This window comes from Zophobas morio, unplaced genomic scaffold (assembly GCF_036711695.1).
Source record: "Zophobas morio isolate AGI-343-1 ecotype UQ-CSIRO unplaced genomic scaffold, CSIRO_AGI_Zmor_V1 ptg000017l, whole genome shotgun sequence".
Taxonomy (NCBI): domain Eukaryota; kingdom Metazoa; phylum Arthropoda; class Insecta; order Coleoptera; family Tenebrionidae; genus Zophobas; species Zophobas morio.
Window position 1 is genome coordinate 16953949 of NW_026972122.1, and position 19770 is coordinate 16973718.

General features: G+C 31.8%; 1 protein-coding gene across 1 annotated transcript; it reads right to left on the reverse strand.

Annotated features, from left to right (window-relative positions):
* Positions 1-4774: 4774 nt before the first annotated feature.
* LOC135130094 (clavesin-1-like) lies at positions 4775-9615 on the reverse strand. Its single transcript, XM_064057416.1, has 5 exons — positions 9524-9615; positions 9209-9430; positions 5724-5880; positions 5117-5421; positions 4775-5061 (listed from the first exon to the last, which is right to left on the reverse strand). Exons 2-5 carry the CDS (start codon positions 9428-9430, stop codon positions 4879-4881), a joined length of 867 nt encoding a protein of 288 aa, XP_063913486.1. The 5' UTR covers positions 9524-9615; the 3' UTR covers positions 4775-4878.
* Between the last annotated feature and the right edge of the window lie 10155 nt (positions 9616-19770).

Below are 19770 nucleotides of genomic sequence, written 5' to 3' on the forward strand. Positions count from 1 at the left end.
TCTTCTGTTGTCTGCGGGTATCTTGATAATAAAGTTGACTGCAATTTTCTTCAAATTGCTAGTTTATTCCCCAGCCGGGTACAGTATAAATTTAAATTGTCTTCTAACCTGTAATGTATTTATTAACAACTTAGGAGAGAGTGAAACACCTATTGTCAATCTGAAACAAAGAATAAAATTTATTTTTGCTGCTTTCAAATATTCCTCAGTATGTTACCGTACCAGTATATAAATCACCTGAATAATTATGAAAACTGTTAAAAGAGTTGTTTTCAGAAAGTCGTTTTATATCATATCTAAAAGCAAAAGCGAACACAAATGTATCAAACAACAGTCATATAATTTTCTATCTTAATTTATTTTAAATAAACATCTAATTTTTGAATATAATACACTTGTGCATTTACTTAATGAATAAAATTGTATTCTTAATACCTAGATTATATAAATAGTAGAAATAGGGCTTTGTACTATTCTAATCCGTGCCGAACTAACGTATTAATTAGGTCTCCAGTGATTCTTATGTGCAATAATTTTAATTTAGTCAGCAACCTTTGTGACTCCTTCAAATTTATTTCACAGAGTATTATTTATTGTTTAGAGTACTAGTTTTTGTTATAACTATTACTTTGTACTTTGTACTTACAATTAATTATTATATATTGTAATATTGTGATATTGATATATAATGACCGGCATTCAGGCAAGACTTCTATCATTACGGGTACTAAGACCAAGTAATGATATGCATTGATTAGATTAACAAAACAACTTTCGAGATTCTTGAATTACAGCATACAAATTAGTCTGCTATTATTCTCTAATCTCACCCCATCCCCAAAAGTCTAGCGTACCTACCGACCATTTATCCGCGCATCACTTGGAAAATGACCTACACTACTCTGACCTACTGGTGCTAATCTAATCTGACTGACATGATCAGACTGTTCAAGAAACTTACGAACAATATGACATGTTCCTAACAAAACAGCTTATTGAATTTTGACAATTATTGAATCATTCAAATGTAAAGACTTTAAATTCTCAACTAAGCTATTTGGAACTACACCTACATTAGAGATAACTAGGGGTAGAATTGAAATTTTTTTTAAGATTCAACATGGATTTCATTTCTATCGATAATTGTAGATATTTTGAAATCTTGGTGTGGTATGTTTGAATAATGTTGTTTGTGTTAGGAACAGCAATGTCAATGAGAATGGCTTCGTTCGTGTGTTTTTTGATAAGTATGATGTCTGGTCTGTTAGCTGTAATGTTTAAGTCTGTAAGTATTGTGCGACTCCAGTATAATTTGTAATTGTTATTTTCAAGGAACGGCGATGGAATGTAAGTGTAATAGGGTGTCGTATCTTCGATTAAGTTCATAAGTGTTGCTAATTCTTTGTGGATGATTTTGGCGACGTTGTCGTGTCTAGCTTTGTAGTCAGTTTGTGCTAGGATGCTGCAGGAAGAGATTATGTGCTGGATCGTTTCAGGTTTTGCTTTGCAGAGGCGACAGCAGTCGTTTCTTATGTTCGGATCTTTGATGATGTATTTTCTGTAATTCTTGGTATTGATTACTTGGTCTTGAATAGCAAACACAAATCCTTTTGTTTCGGCATACAAACTTGATTTTTTCAACCAAATCAATGACATCTTCTTATTGACATGATTTTCTTCTAAATCTTTGTAGAATTTTCCATGTAGTTGTTTTTGTTTTAGCCCACTTGTTATTTTGTCTATTGTGTGGGGGGTGTGGATTTCTTCGGTGTTCGACAGATTTAAGGGTGTGTGGTTCAAATCTGCTCTTGTGATGGTGCGAAACATTTCATTTCTTTCCGCTCGTTTCAGGAAATACTTCTTCAAATCTGAGATTTGTCTCTGATATAAGTTTTCTAAGTTCTGGAAACCCCTTCCTCCATTCTGTCTTGGTAATGAGAATCTTTCAATCGACGATTTTGGATGATGCCTTCTATACTGTGTGAAGATTTTCCTTGTTGCGATGTTTAAATTTTCAAGATCAGTTTTGGACCATTTAATGAATCCAAAAGAATATGTTAGCAGTGGAACGCAGAATGTATTTACTGCTTTCATTAAATTTTTTCCATTTAACTGTGTCTTCAATATTAATTTTAATCTCGCTAGGTATTGATCTTTCAACTGTCTTTTCGTTTTGGTATGATTGATGTGGGAGGATTGACAGAAACCCAGATATTTGTATGTATCGTTTCGTTCTTGGGCTTCGATTATTTCCTTATTTTGGGTTATATGTGGTACTTGGTGTTGGACGCCTTTTCTGATTGCTTGGGTCTTACATTTCTCAATACCAAAAGATATACCAATATCACCGGAAAATTGTTCAGTCAGATTTAATAGGTTTGTTAACTGATTTTGTGTACTTGCATATATTTTTATGTCATCCATATACAGCAAGTGACTTATTCTGTTTTCTCTTTGTTTGTTAATACTTATATTGAACCCATAATTGCAGCTGTTCAGGATATCGGAGAGGGGATTTATTGCTAAGCAGAACCATAACGGGCTAAGAGAATCGCCTTGAAAAATTCCTCTTCGGATCATTATTGGGTCTGACTGAATTGTTTGTTCATTTAAGGTTATTTGGAGGGTGGTCTTCCAAAATTCCATGGAACATTTGAGAAAAGTGCAGATTTTAGTATCAATTTTGTATAATTCCAGAATTTTGCATAGCCAGGAATGAGGGACAGAATCGTAAGCTTTCTTATAATCAATAAAAGCAGTATATATGTTTCGGTTTTCTTTTCTAGCTTGTTCACAGATGATGGAATCTATGATTAATTGCTCTTTGCAACCAAAGGATCCTTTAATACATCCTTTCTGTTCTTCATTAATGATGTCAGAGTTAAAACAGTGTTGATAGATTTTTTGTGTAATGCATGAGGTTAATATTTTATACATTGTCGGTAAACATGTGATAGGTCTGTATTTTGATGGGTTTTTTGTGTCGCGTTATCTTTAGGTTTTAGGTATGTTACACCATGACATAAGAATGTTGGAAAGGAGGATGGGTCAAGAAGGAACTGATTTAAGTGATGTAGTAAATGAATATGTACACAATTTAAGTTTTTTATCCAAAAATTATGGATTTTGTCTGGTCCTGGTAATTTCCAGTTGTGTGTCTTATTGATGGTATTTATTAATTCGGCAAGTGTTATCTGATGATCATTCATTGGTGTAACTGTGGATAGTTTATGGGATATATGAGGAATCCATTTGGCAGATTGGTTAAATTCAAATTCTTGAGACCAAAATGTTGTTACATCCTGTGAACTTGGAAGTTCACCAAATAATTGAGTTTTGCTTGAATTAGTTAAATGTTGATAGAATAGTTTTTCGTTATTTAAAAATTTAGTGTTATGAATTTTCCTGAGATGTGATTGTTTGTATCTTTTAAGTCGTTTGCTATATAAGGGAAGTTTTTATAATAGGGTATCTTTAATTTGGGATAGTGTTGTATTGTACTCATCGTAATCAGTTTGATTAAAATTATTGTTGGTCAGTATCGAATGCATACATGTCATGATACGTGGTGTTTTAACTCCTCTAAGGTACTGTGTTATTTAACCTAATTGTTTTCTAATGTTATTAATTTTATAATTTAACCGTGTTTCCGAATGAGGGGTGGAAGGTATACGATTGGTGTTTGTATTTATTATGTTATCTTTACATGTGTTAATTTGAATACAAGTTAAAGCTGCACAGTAGATAATAATTGTATGAAGTTTTTCAAAAGAGATCGAGTTTGTGAGATATTTTGGTAAAATGATGGAGTTCATTATTTCTACAATTGCCAGAAACTTTTTAGAATAACACTGGCGGGGAAGTGAATATCTATCATTTGGTTTTAATTTAGAACATGTTTCGAAAGTTAATTTAAATTGGTCTTCAATTTCATTTTGGAAATTAATGTGAAATTTAAAATTGTTGTTTACAGTTTTGATTAATGTGTCTTCGTTGTTGTAGTACGTGTTTTGTAGATTATATGTGATGTTAATTTGGTTTTGGATTGTTCTTGATAAATTGTTAAGTGATTTGTCAGTTAATGTCTGGGATCTGTTTGATAGTGTGTTGGTAATTTGTGTTATGGTTGTGATCTTATTTTGAGGTGTTTTGTTTAATAAATCTTTAGTAAATGTGTCAGTCGGTGTCTCTGGTGTATTTGATAGACTACTGTTACTACTTTGTGGTATAATTGGGATCTTATTTTGACCAAAGGTCACTTTTTTTTTAATTATTAATATTAGTATTGTGTAAAAATTATTTGAGATTGACCTTAAGAGCGCAGAATCATAAAAAAAAAATGAAAATTTAAATTAACTTACACTTTTGTTAAGTCACAATGTTTAAAGAGTTTCTATATTTAAAGGTTTATGATCACTAGTGTTGGTTAAATCGATTTTTTAAACCACAATTTAAAATAAAGTTTCAAAGAATTATTTCAGAGAACTTTTTTTTTTAAACAAAGAAATGTTCTGAAACTGTTTCAAAATGTCTTCGCAGTATATTAGACTCGACAGAAATCTTTACATTGTGAAGATACTTAAGTCCAAAGCATAACTTTTCATGTTAAAAGTATATACTCTTAACATGAAATAACAATATTGTTACTTTCGGTCCCTAACAACATCTAATAGAGGAATGTATTATTTGTCCGATAAGATTAGTAATTGGTAAAGGTTACTGCTCCGAGATAAACAAACAATATTGAACATTCATATACAAATTTTAACAAGTGTATAAATCACACATTTATTTATATTTTTTCTTACAAATGTTACTTTATTATTAATTAAATTTTTAATGAACTACGAATGAGAGAAGAGTACCTAATTTTATAAATTATTTCTGCACATATCCAAATGTATTCCATGTTCGTATATGATCCATATATTTCTCAATACAGGGGTACCAATTAGCTCCAGTGTAGTTTATTTTGGGTAGTTTTCCTTCATAGTCTGCAGGTAAATGTGATGGATCCAGATGTTTATGTAAACTGGACATTTTGCTCCCGTGGAAGAAAATCTGTGTGTGAAAAAGTTTATCCATGATAAAGACATAAATAGTGCGGTGCACTTACTCTTTTATGTAGTTTTTCTCTGATAAAAGGTTTGAAAATTGCCCAAACCATCTTGAAAATAAATGGTTGTTTGACCATGTGAACTTCTTTAAACCTCATTGGCATAGCATCTTGTATAAAACCGAGCAACTTCATGCTAAAAGCTGGAGTAAAAGATGATATTTGTCTCATACCTAAGTTATCAAAATCCATTATAACTACAACACCGCGAACCTGAGTTTCGGGTTCCAACACTGCAGCTTCATGTATAAGGTAGAAAAGACGAAATAACTGATCTGATGTAACTTTGGAAGTATCCCATGAACCTAAAAAGTTAATCAAGTTGAGTAAGCATGTTTTACCTTTCCTAAAAATGTTTTATCTAATTTCGTGAACTTGTATTTTTGCCATTTCTAAAATAACAAATTAAAAATAAAAATTTTACATCGTTTTTAAAATGATCGATTGTTATTTGTTATATAAATTAATTCTATCGCTCATCGATTATTATAAGCTGCTAATTATAAAACAAACTATTAAAAAACTATTAACGTAACCAAAAGAAAAAGGAAAATATTGTATAAAATATTAAACAAAAAGTTACAATAACGTTGGTCTATTGTCTTACCTCCCACATTAACCAGCAGAACTCTTCTTCCCTTATGGTCTCTGTTCGCAAGAACATTTACGACATTGTGATTAATGAACACTTCTTTTTCATCTTCAGGCATTAAGTTTTCTAGAGAGTCCTTATACTTTTTTTTGAATTCGCTAATACGTTTCATCTAAAATAAAAGTGAAGTTTGTTATGCATGTGTGAGTCCTTAACGTACATGTACGAGGAAGCATTTTTGTTCACTCAGTGTGGACGACCCTCTATCTTATAAAGCCATCCACACAGAGATCTCTTATATTTAGCCCCGTTGTCCTGCACCTTACAGACAAAGGCATAAGCATCCATAGCCAAGGTGCTTTGCATTACTCGCAGTGATTGGAACAATTATTTTTAAAAAGTAATGCATTACAATTACTCATTAGTCAGTAACAATAGTAATTCATTCAATCCCAAATTACTTTTTTTAAAACGAATTCATTACAATTACTTTTTGCACTTTGAAAAATTTGATGAAGATACAATTTTAGATATTTGTTGGATGGATCCAAAGGGTCAAGAAAAAATGTGTTAGAATGTAAAAGCCAGTGAGTGATGTATTTTACTAACGCATTTGTTAAATATTTACATGAGTAAATAAAATAAAACAAATAAATACTTCGCGAAAGAGGACTATATTCATAATTTAAATTCAATAATAACTGATATTCAAAATTTTCATCAGCTAAAGCATGAGGTTTTGTCTTAAAAACATCCGCGCCAACACTAAACATCCTTTCCACTGCGGCGCTAGATGGAATTGTTGTGTTATATTTTATAAACTTTGATTCAGTAGATCTAATTGTCTCCTTTTATTCTTTACACAATTGTCAAAATGAATCTGAGGGAGTTTGATTATCTAAAGAAAATTTGAAAAAATCTTCTAAATTTACAAGTAGACCGCTTCGACTAATTTTTAGATCTAATTGTTCTTCTAGGGCTATAATGGCATTGGTTTCGTGATCTTTACTCTTTACCCCACATACTCGTAATAGCTGGAGTATTTAATTGCCGCGTATTATATAACATCGAACTAACAGTTTTTTCACTAGTATAGGGCAATAGACTTATAGTTACTTATATTACATATTTTACCAAAAATTGAAGAGCCGATTCTTTTACGCCAAATTTAATTCCACTCTAGCTACAAATAAAAGTTCGATGCCAACTGCAACAACTTTTAAACAAAAATTTGTATTGCTGGGAGATTTCAAAATATCTTATCCGCTACGTGTAAATCTATGGTAAATATTAGTCCTCCGATAATATTTACCTGCGGACGCAATCTTTAATAAAAAGGATGTTCCTAAATACTTAGAAAGGGGCTAGAAGATAATGTAAACTTAAAAGTCTGTCTTTAATTGCCTCTTACTGGGCGTTGTAACTTACAGATTAAATTTAGAAAACCTGTTATAGATTTGAGTGGACCAGAAAAATAGCTAAAGTTTTTTTGACCACAAATTTTAAATATTCTGCCCATGTTTACACAATTATTTATTAAAATATTTTATTTCTGTAAAGCACAATGGATTTTTTAATACAATTTCTACTAATCTACATTTTTGAAAATTTAAAATTTGATCCATAAATAGCGAAAACCAGATAATCTCATATTCATCACAATTTTAACACGTTGTAGTTTTTTTTGACAACAAAATTTAAAAAACGGAAAAGCAGTATGGGTAGGGTTTTATACGCTCATTTCAACGATGTGAAGTTTATTACAATCTGATGGATACTTTTGGGAAAAACTTGGGCAGAAGTTTATATGTATTTCCCTGTGCTGGAATATGCTTTAGCTCACCCTTAAAATGATGAAGAGCTTATGTATATGACAGGGGCGGCTGGTCAGGGGCGGCAGGGTCGGCCACGCCGTACCAGTCATTTTAAAATACTTAGTAAGCGTTGAAATTAGAAAATAAAAAAAGAAATAAAGTTTGAATGTACGTTAGGATAGATCATATATATTAAAAATATATTTTATTATATTGTAGGTACAAAATAAAGCATTTGTTGCTAATTTTAAATGCTGATAAACACGGTTTGCCGGCGAGATTTCGGCACGCCGTATCCAGGAATGCATTATGCTCGATGTTTCGACTTCGTAGCAGCTTACGATTTCATCGTTCTCTTTGTCTAGAACACTGTAGTAGACAAAGACCTGGCGGAACGTATGTTGTGCCAGGTCCGGCGAAATCCTCCTTCGCCGTACCCAGCAACGCGAATTTAGTTTTTAAAACGCTTAATATTTAAGATAGCTAACCAAATTACAAAACAATAACGGCTTCGATGTTCTTCAGTGCATACTATTTTTTTTTTAATAATAATTGTCGATTTAATACATTTTCCTGTGTATGAATAATAAACGAAAAAAATTACATTAAATTATCTAAAATTTTATTTTTCGTACATAACTTAGCTACAACATAAATGCGCTTTTTCTGTATTTTTAGCATCTAAGCGTTTTCAGATATTTCAGAAACGAATTTAAAGTTTTAAATCATTTTAATTTTTCAATTATTTAATTAATTTATTTGACAATTTGTCATATACCTACATTAAAAAAAAAATAAATGTAAATGAAGACAGTTAAGAGTTGGTACTTTTATTATTACTTTTTTTTATATTTTTTAACTGCATGTCATTATTTAATTATTATTATTTAATTGTGGATGTCCGGGGTCGGCAAGCCGTATAGCCGCCGGTCGACGCGGAACTCAGTAAAAATAATGTTTTCGGTGGTTCTCAATTAATGATAAAGCAGAACAAGTAGAATTAAGGATTAATAGTATTTGGAATCAAACTGACATTGTCAATTTCCTATAAAAAATTATTTTAACAGGTCGAAACATTTGAGATGTTTTGTACATCCTGGCACGTAAAATGTCAGTGGTTAATGAGTAGCAGCCATACATTACGAAAATATATAACACCAAGGTGTAGACTCAAAATATTTGGCCGACCCGAAATTTTGACCCACCAGCCGCCACTGGTATATTATGGTTACCTGGTTCTTAACAAATTCTGTTGTAAACTCGTTTTAGATTTTAAGTCCCTACTGGGTTAGTCTTCTGTTTGTGGGGACGAGCCAGATAAACCAGCAGGTCAGGTAAACGATTCGTAGAGGAAAACAAAACAACATTTTAGAGTACTTGGGTTAAAATTTATTGCAAAAAGTAATTGTAAAAGTGACTGAATTACTCAAAAAAATAATTCGTTACAATTACTCATGACTTGAAAAGGAATTGAATTACAGTAATGAATTACTTGTAATTGAATTACTTCCAACCACTGATTATTATTCGAGAATGAAACCAACGACGCACGGATTAATAGTTTAATACTAATAAGAATGACTCTATTCGTGTCTTCAGGTCAAGTGGTAAATCAAATAAACCAAATAATGAAGTTTGCTACATCTGAAGTAATTGCATGCAAAAGCAATAAATTATAGGACTTACCAATTCATAAGCACTTTTGGCATAAAACTTGCATGGTCTTAAGAAAATTATTAGTGTTTCATCATCATCTTTGAAGTAAATTGTTGGATCATTCTTCAGGAGTTCTCTAAGTTCTTCTAATGCTTTTTCTACAATTTCAGGTGTTTCTCGCAATTCTTCTTCAGCTAGTTTTTTTGTTTCTTCATCAAGCGGCGAAGTATCGAGTTCAAAGGATTGACTCATCTAAATAACAAAAAAAAAAATAAAATAATAAAATAATAATTAATTAGTTATAAAAACTACAAATTTACTAAGTTGCAGGTAATTAATTCTTACCTTTAATGTTTAAAGTATTATATCCGTGTGTTCTTCGGAATATTACTGTAGACAATGTTCGATAACGTTTAAACTGAAACCTTATAGAAAAGTTTTATCTCGGTTGAATACAAAGTTCAGATTTCAAGCTGATTATTTTAAAATAACAACTATTGGTTTATCAGCGATTACGTGTCCAAGGCGGGATCTATCATGAAAACATGACACTATGAACAATTTTTTGTTTTAAAATGTCGTTGAATCACTAACACTGTTGTCTTCACGTGATATATCTTAATGTTGTTAAAAAGTAATTTTTAATCTAATTTCACTGCCGTCTTTATGTGAGGTACATTAATATGTATATTTATATAGCAGTATAATTTAAAGTTTTTTCATTGATAATATGATTGTTAAAAAATACATTTTTCTAGTAAAGCGCAATTCAAACTAAACGCAGAAATAAAAGAAGGTGCCCAAAAATGTGTGGAATTAATATCTTAATTAATTTTAGTTCATTTAATTTTAAAGAAAATAATAATTAGCTACTGAATGGTGCATTAAAAAATTAAAATTATTACAATTATGTATACGTACGCCAGATATCATGTTAAATACAAAGATGAATCATCATATACATATATAAATATCATCAAATATAATAATAGAAAAGTACACCAAGTTAATTAATTGCTTGCAATGTAATGCAATACAAATAATCGAGACTTCACTGTTTCTTTTTTTTAGTAAATAACATCCACTTTTTCTTTTTAAATCGACGAACAGATTTTTTAATCGCGTTAAATTTTTTTTTACTTTTTCAGTGGTGGAATACTTGAGACTTGATATTTAACTTATTTGTTTTAATACTTCAAAAAATGTTGAGATAATTCAATAACATAACAGTACACAGAAATAAAGTCAAAAGTAGTTTATCCGTCAAGTCTTTTTCAGGAAACAGAAAAATAACATCTACATCCCCGAAAACTTTTCCAAAGAGTTTGCACTTATAGTGTGTTTATGAAACTTAGACTGCTATGGACAATCCAACACCTAATTCACATTTATGAGTCTTCATAACTCACTCTATGTAAAACTATCCAGTGATGAACCCATCGTAGAACATAAATGGGATATTGCAAAGGATCCAGACAGTTATGTTTAACTTCACACCTGGTGCCGTAAGAGTAAAGTACAAGTTCCACCTATTCAAACCTTTGAACGGAATGAACATCGAAAATAGGTCGAAGATGAGATATAATGAAATACAGACGGCACTGACGATGTATGTGTTCGACCAAGCAATTAGTGGGTACAGTACTGCAAGTGTAGATTAAAGAAAAACACGGCAAACTTCACTGTTTTGTTGCCGACACTGTCTTGTTCATAGAAAAAGTACAGTGACAAAATAAGATAACTTTTCTAAATTAGGCAGTTTGAATTTGAGGAATCTTTAAATCCTATCACTGTCACTGATTTTTTGGTATGCAGAAATACGTATTCGTATAAATGTGAAAATTATTTATATAAATTATATTCTAAACACCATACGAGTAAAGTACTGCTTTAGTACATTCACGCCTTTAGTCGTAGATACCGTTGAATGTTTTAGAGCAAAAAAGGTTATCTACTCGTTGCCCCCAGTGCTCGGTCAAACATGACAACATGAATCATCAATTTCCCAGTCAAGGTCGACTTTCATTGATGTGAACGAAATTTTAAATAGGGCAAACAAAAACTGTTCTTTATCAGTTATTTCAGATATCCAGTTATTTTAATAAAAGTGTAAGAAATATGTCATTTTTCTTTCGTTTTTTTAAGTCAATTAAATCATCAGATTTGTGATATCTTTGGAACTTTTATGGTCGTCTATTTTTACTTCCCGAGCCTAAGCTAAGAAGTATCGTAATCGAGTCCATTGGTGACTGGCTACTTGTATGTTTTCTCGACGTTTCATGATCCCTAGGATAAGAAAATATAGGTCTTTCGTTTCCGTCTGTCTGTCTGCTGTCTGTGGTCTGTCGCCTGCGTCTGCTGTGTGCCATCCAGTGTTGGCCAGTATCTAGATACTTGTATCTAAAAAAAGTATCTAGATACATTTTTGGGTATCTAGTATCTGTATCTAGATACAACCGAATTTAAGCACAAAATATCTGTATCTAGATACAAAATTAATGGTGCAGATACAGATACATTTTTTTATTTCACTTTTTTTTCAGTAGTTATTAATTGAGTTATACTAGTAGTAATTTTTGATACTTCACGTTGGTGATTTTGGTCACATAAACAAAAATAGAGGTAAGAGGTCCACTAATAGTGTTCTGTCACGGAAATTTTCATATTTTAAATACCATCATTTCCTACATTGTAGCCTTCAGTACTTATACATCTTTAAATATAATCCTGAGAGGTAATAAATCTAAGCCATGGTAAGATGGTATTTTAAAAACCGTAAACCACAATTCACTATTCACTGCGTTTTACCCTTATCCGGGGCAATGCATTTTATCTGTGTATGTACGAGAGCAACCCGGGTCCGGTAGGCCCGCTGGTTGTATTTGTATTATTAAATAAGAGTAATTTTAATAGAAACAATATTTCTTTAAGGTATGTTATTATTTTTAGAAAATAATAATTGCGTGTTACATAATGATTAATTTTTCAGTTAGCACAAATTAGTTCTGTAATCGAATACTCGAATGTTCAATACATACATTTCTCTCGTATAAATCGCATATTTGTTACTGTTTTATACCTTTATTTTTCAAACAAATGGAGCATCTTTTCCTGTTGTCATTTTTTCACTTTTTCATTGTTGGACCTAACGCGAGGCGGGCTTGGCAGGTCCGTTTGGCTCTAGAATATGCCGATTATGTTTAAGTGTAAATCTTGGGCAATAAAATTAATATTTTTGCAACCCTCGGTAGAATAATTTATCGAGATATATTCTCAGAAATCGTGAAAGGAGATTACAATTAAATGAGTTTCAACAAAAATCTGAAAATTTAAAGTTGCACTCTGGTGATTCCGGCCAGATAGGCAGCCTTTGATCCATCCTATAAGGGGTTTAAATACCTTTCTAAGAAATTGTACTTATTTTGCCTTATTAAACGGAACCAGCAATTCTTCCTAAAATGGATATACCTGCCGCACCGGAATAGACGATTACCGGACATGGTCATAAAAACATCATAAGCCGATATTGAAGAATAATAATTTATGACAGGTTGCCGACAACAGACCTTCTGCACAGATTAATCATTTCCCGTATTCTTTTGAAATATTAATTTTAATGCTGGAGATAATTATTAGATATAATACTCAAATACTGTAGTATGGGAATAAAAACAAAAAAAATATTCATTTTAAGCGTACATAATAAATATTGCACAATTTGCGACACATCAAAGAGCGAAGCGATGGCCTATTTGCAGGAAAAAAGAAAAGATTTTTCAGTCTTGAATAACCATGCTACAGTAAAATGTTTATTTTTTAAATTTAATACCACAATCCCTTCTTCTGCACCTGTGGAACGGGTGTTTAGTAGCGGAAACCAAATTCTGACACCAAGAAGAAATAATTTAGGTAACAATACGTTCGAAATGTTGTTAATTTTAAAAAATTCATTAAACAATACATAAAAAGATACATAAACGTGTTTTCAGTTATTTTATTCGCCAAAGCTTCAAAAAGTATCTTGTATCTGTATCTAGATACATTTAGAAAAAATCGAAAACAATCTGTATCTCGATACTTTTATCTTCCATATATCTGTATCTGCATCTAGATACTTTTAAAAGTAACTGTCCCCAACACTGGTGCCATCTAATCGCGTCTGTGTCGATTTTTGTTAGACATTTTCTAAACTAACGGATCGCTTGTTGTCAGATTTTGTATGTATATTAGGAATATCGTGTAGATGGTAAAACGGTAACCAAAATTTGTCTGATCATCCCCACTAACGATGATATGACGCCATCTCCAACTTTTATAATTAGTAAATTGTATTTAAATTTTATAAAATAACATTCTCCACTTGTAGTTTATGAATATGGATTAAATTTTTCCCACAGACATACAGACTTTGTAGAAAAAACAAAATTGTATAACAAAATTTTAGATTTTAACTTTGAAATTATTATTATTATTATTATTATTATTATTATTCTTATATATTCGACAGGGCGAACCCCATTTATGGAATATATTTCTGTTTAATTCAAACCGATTCAAACTTTAATTTCTTAATGGTACACATATTTGTATTAAAAATGTCTACCTGACGGTTAAGCCAGTTACCTATGTAACACAATCTGTACACGGGTGAAAACTTCAGAACATTCGTTCTAGGTGTTGGTAACGCAAATAACTCCGGTTTTCTAGATATAAGTAATCTAGGACTTCCATTAAAACATATTCTTCTCAATATGTCATGACAATCTAATCTGTTATTAACAACCTTATAAATAGTGAGTGCCAAAAATAATTTGTTACGGTTTTCTAATGCTGTCATAGAATATCTCTCCAAAAGTATAATTTGTGGAAATCCAACTGGAGGATACGTTCTCTCCTCTCTAAAATACAGATATTTAAGGAATCTACGCTGCACCTTTTCAATATTGTTTATATGTATATTATAGTAAGGGAACCAGACCACATTTGCGTATTCCATTTTGGTTCTTACCAGTGCAATAAAAAGGGAAATTAACGTATTTGTATTCACAAAATCCTTTGAATTTCTGAGTATGTAGCCAAGGGACCTAAAGCACGCAGAGACTATATAATCGAAGTGAGCAATAAAAGACAATTTACTGTCAAACTTAACTCCTAAGTCATGAACAATGTTTGGTCTCGAGACTAACTCACCGAATATGCTGTAATCAAAATAGATAGAATTTTTCATTTTAGAGAAAGACATAACGTAGCATTTTGTTTTATTGACTGGCAATTCATTAACTTTGCACCAATTTAAGACTTGATTTAGGTTGCCATGTAACTTCACACAATCTGCCGTTGACTTCACTTTTGTGAATATTTTTAAATCGTCCGCATATAGTAAATAATCAACATTCAGGATGTGACTTATATCATTGATAAACACGGAAAACAGAAGTGGCCCCAACACCGACCCCTGTGGCACTCCAGAAGTTGGAAATACATCCTTTGATGAGCATCCACTGCAATAGACAAACTGTTTCCTAGCACAAAGATAAGAGTGAAAAACCTTAAGTAGCGCTGGTGAGAATCCAATGACACCAAGTTTATACAACAAAATATTGTGACTTATTTTGTCAAAGGCTTTCGAAAAGTCCATGTAAATGACATCCGTCTGACCGCCCTCATCAATTGACTCACTTAGGAATTGAGTTAAAGACACTAAATTTGTCACTGTAGACCTGCCATGCATAAATCCATGTTGGTTTTCAGAAATATTACTTTTTAAGTGAAAATAAATGTTATTAAAAATCACCATTTCAAAGATTTTAGCGAAATTATTTATTAAAGCAATTGGTCGATAGTTTTCGATAGCCTTACGATCACCCTTCTTCAATATCGGAACAATTTTAGAAATCTTCCACAACTTCGGAATTACACCACCTGTTAAGATTTTATTGAACAAGATAAACAACGGCTTTACCAATGTAGGAGAACAGTCTTTTAAGAAAATAGATGGAATTCTGTCTGGACCAGCGGTATTTTTCCGTTTCAATTTTTCCAAAGCTGCACTGATTTCGTTTTCCGTTATGTTAGGAATGTGTAACACTCCACTACAAATATCTGGTCCATCACCACTGAAATTTGAAGGTGGATTGAAAACCGATTGAAAATATGTTGCAAAAGCATCAGCAATATTTTTTGGACCTGATATCAGAGATTTATCATATGTCATTGTGGACGGGATGTTACTACTGCCTTTTTTCAAATTCACATACCTCCAAAATTCCTTAGGATTATCTACCATATCTTTTTCAACCTTAGCATTAAAAATTTTGTATTCACCCGATATTTTAATTTTAAGCTGTTTACGCAACTCCTTGAAAACCTGCCAATCATCTTGACTGTTGTATTTTCGGCATTTTCTATAAATCCGATACTTTTTACGAACCATTTTTATTATTTCTGGCGTAAACCAAGGAGGGAATGTATATTTCCGATTTGTGTACTTCGGCACATACTTGTCTAGTACAGAGTATAAGATATTATAAAATGTATCACAAGCTGTATCTACATCTGAGCACATTTCTAAAGATTTCCAACTTACTTCCATGAGAGCTTCGTATAAAGAATTTAGATCAGCTTTATGGAAATTATAACTAGAGCTTGACGAATTAGGAAGGTTTCTATTTGCAGTCTTCTGAAATTTTATTGTTGCCATCAGAGACGGATGATGCGGGTCTTCATCAACAAGAACATCGGAAGCTTTAGTTACAATAGGATCTATATTTGAAAGAACTAAATCAAGTATTCTGTTATAGACATTAGGTACAAAGTTAAGCTGTTTTAGATTTAAAAAATTACTAAGATTTTTCAAATGACTAACTTTCTGTGAAATATACTCAGGAGGATTATACTGTACAAAAATGTCAAAACTGAATGTCCTGAAACCTTGCAAACTTTTTAAGGTTATCGGAAACATATTTTTTTGGTTCGAATTAAATATGTATATGTGATCGCCAAAATTTTCAATTTCCACTCCATATTTGTGGATGTGGATATGTATTTTTGGGGTACCAGTAGCGTAGCGTTACAATAATAAATAAAAGCCAGTTAAATAGAAATAACTGTACATTCCAACAGTAACAGAAAAATATATATTTTTTAAATACCCTGTGATTTTTCAAAATCTTATAGGTTTGAGAAATAGGTATTAGTCGTTATATGTATATTCAACAAAGATTAATCTGGAATCAAAAATCATTCCTAAGTATTTGTATCTATCCTTACGGCTTAACAGAACATTTAATATTTGATAATTAAAGATTAAGGGATTTTGTTTTTTTGAATATGAAACAATATAACCCCTGCCTTGTCTCTATTTAGTGTTAAATGATTATCTTTACACCAACTAATAACAACATTCATATTACATTGAAGAATTTTTGCAATCTTCCACAGAATTTATTGCCTTATATAACTTAAGGTCATCCACAAATAGAAGTTTCTCACAAAAAATACCTATTGTGAACAATATCATTAATAAACAGAAAAAATAACAGTAGTCTCAAATTTGAACCCTGAGGCCACATGTAGAAATGAACACTTTGGAATAAAAATTTCGATATCTTACGACTTGACTCCTTTCAGTGATATATGAAAAACAATCGGCGAATTGAATCTGAAAAGCCGAACCCTCGAAGTTTGTTTAACAAAATAAAGTGATCAATTTTATCGAAAGCTTCTCGAAAATCTGTATAAACTGTATCCACTTGGCTTTTTCGTCCATTGCCTAGGAAGTATAGTGTCTGGAACACGCCAGATATGTTATTGTAGATCCTTTTGCATAAAGCCATATTGATCTTGCGATATAAAACCTTTCACTGGAGAGTAAATCTGCTTGTACATGATCGACTCAAAGATTTATATCTTATTTATATATTATTTTATACACCGTGGCTTGGGCCTCATCATACAAATAGGTGTTTGTATTAAACATTTTACAGATTACTACTACATATGATAAAAGCATCATTCATTGAGTGCAAATTGCAAAAAATGTTACTCTTTTCGATTTAAGATTGAGATACAACACCCGTCATCTCCAAAACATTCAAATTTTAAATTCAGTAATTCCGTGCTAAGGTTTGCTTGTATGTTTTGATACAATCTTATCATCTTCAGAGCTACATATATTAAACAGGAAAAATTAAGTATCAAAAACAAAATTAGTTAACATTTACTATTAGAGAAACGTAACAGAATTTACATTATGTATATTATGGGTGACATGTAACGGCTAGGCACACCCTAGTCATGTGAAAGAGGTGAGGGAATACATAGAACAAATAAACAATAAATCTATAATATGGGCATCTAGCGGATCGTGTAGTAAGCTGTGGTAGCTTATCACACTGTTCTCTAATTTTAATCTCCATCGCACTAACTTTGAATTGGGTGAGGCTAAATAACCGTTGAAGTGGATAGTAGGTACAGTCTGTCTATTTTAACAATTCCATAGTCTTGTAAAACCGTAACAAATACGTAATACTTCTCAAACTTTACTATTTTTGTCTCACTTTCTCTCATTGTGGTTGAGAAGGTACGTATTGCCTAATATTTTAGGGACGGTCCTAAAGATATACCGGAATGTTTATACAAAGCAGAAGTTCTCAAAAAATACTGTTTTGTTGAACTTGAAAAGATGTTTAATGAATCAGGTGAAATGTATCCTTTATTTTCTTTTTAAAAGTCCACCAATCCTTTTGAATTAGTATTTTTTATTGAACAAATTGGCAATGATTATTTTTAAAATCTGTTACAATTTTTCCGCAAATTGTCACTTTTCAAACTGAAACCATCATGCCACGCAAGACAAGAAATGTATTAGACCGTAAACTTAAAAACGCCCTTGCTAAATGTTGTGGTGAATTAAAAAGTTTAGCTCCACAATTGACTAGTCGCCAGTTGGAAGAAAAACTGTCAAACATTTTTGATGTACGCTTACAGATAATTTTTGGTTCAGAATTTTCAATAATCATTATTTTAGGTATCTAGAACAACTGTTCGGAGTATTTTGCAACTTTCTGCCAACGGTCAAGAGCTAGTTTCTTCAAAAACCCACGGTGGTCGCAAAAAATCCGAATTTTATGACAATTATTATTTTTGAGAAGAACTGAGCCGAAAAATTCATGAATGTACGGTGAGCGGAATATTTTAATTACTAAAATTTACTAAACAAAATTTAGAGTATAAGTTCTCGCTCTTTATTATACAAAATATTTAAAAAAATGGGTTACAAGTATAAAATGGAAAACAATAAAAAAATTCTTCTTGAGAGACCATACATCAAAACATTAAAATTAAAATTCCTAAAAACTTATCTCAGATACCAAGAAGACTACCCTAATGTAAAGTTTGTTTTCTTAGATGAAACATGGATTTACAAAAACGGGTGCCTCATCCAAACATGGGTTAATGATAATTTACCGACATTAGATTATAAACTAAGAAATCTCGACGGTAATAGATTCACTGTGTTACATGCTGGGTGTTTTTCTGGTTTTCTGGATGGATGTGGTTTGCTTTTAAGATCCAAGAACAATGTTAGAGACTACCATAAAACTATGGACGGTGCTCGCTTCAAAGAATCGATGCAAAACCAGTTAATTCCTGCTTTGGAATTTGGGGTTCAAAACTGTGATTGTGTTAGATAACGCACCTTATCATTCTGCCCCCCCTTGAAAAACCCCCTATTCGCTCAAGTAATAAAATAATAATGCAAGATTTTCTAAAAAAATATAACATTAGTTTTGAACCAACCTTCACAAAAAAGCAGTGTGGGAATTTATTGCACCTCTCTTACCTAATTGTCCCACAAAATATGAAATTGACACAATTTGTGCTAATAACGGAATAGATGTATTGAAGCTTCCTCCTTATATCACTGTGAGTATAATCCCATCGAATTGGCTTGGTCTCATTGCAAGCGTTGTTGACCGATGATAAGAACAGAACTATAAATTTGTGGGCTGAAGCAATAAATAGTTTCACTCCTGAAATGTGGAGAAATAGTATTAAGTACTGTGAACAACTCATTCGCGACGATTGGCGCAAATATATGGGCAGTTTCACTGTTCAAGACATTCCACCAATTATTATACCTAAACTTGGCGGAAGATGCAGATAACTCTGATTTTTTAATTTCGTCAGATGATGAGTTAGATCTGGAAATAACAGCCGTCTCTTGTACTTCTCGTTCTCATTTTTAATTTTTTAATAAATTTTTCCCTCACCTGAATTTTATTTAGAACATTATTCAGGTTTATATAAGTATGGTCAAGCAGTCCAGAGTTCTTAGGTTAAAATTCAAGTCCGCTATAAATGTTAAACTATTAACATGCTGAAGGTACACACAATCTTCTCTACCATCAATCACTTATTCATAGACAGCGGATTTCTGTCGGGCTACGTCACAATTATAGGTGGGGACGCGCTGGATCGCCGGGACTCAGTGGCGGGTGATAGATAATAATCAGTAATCACTGAATTTAATCGTCACTTATTCCATAAATACAATTAACGAATTATTAATCAAACGGCTAAGTAAATGA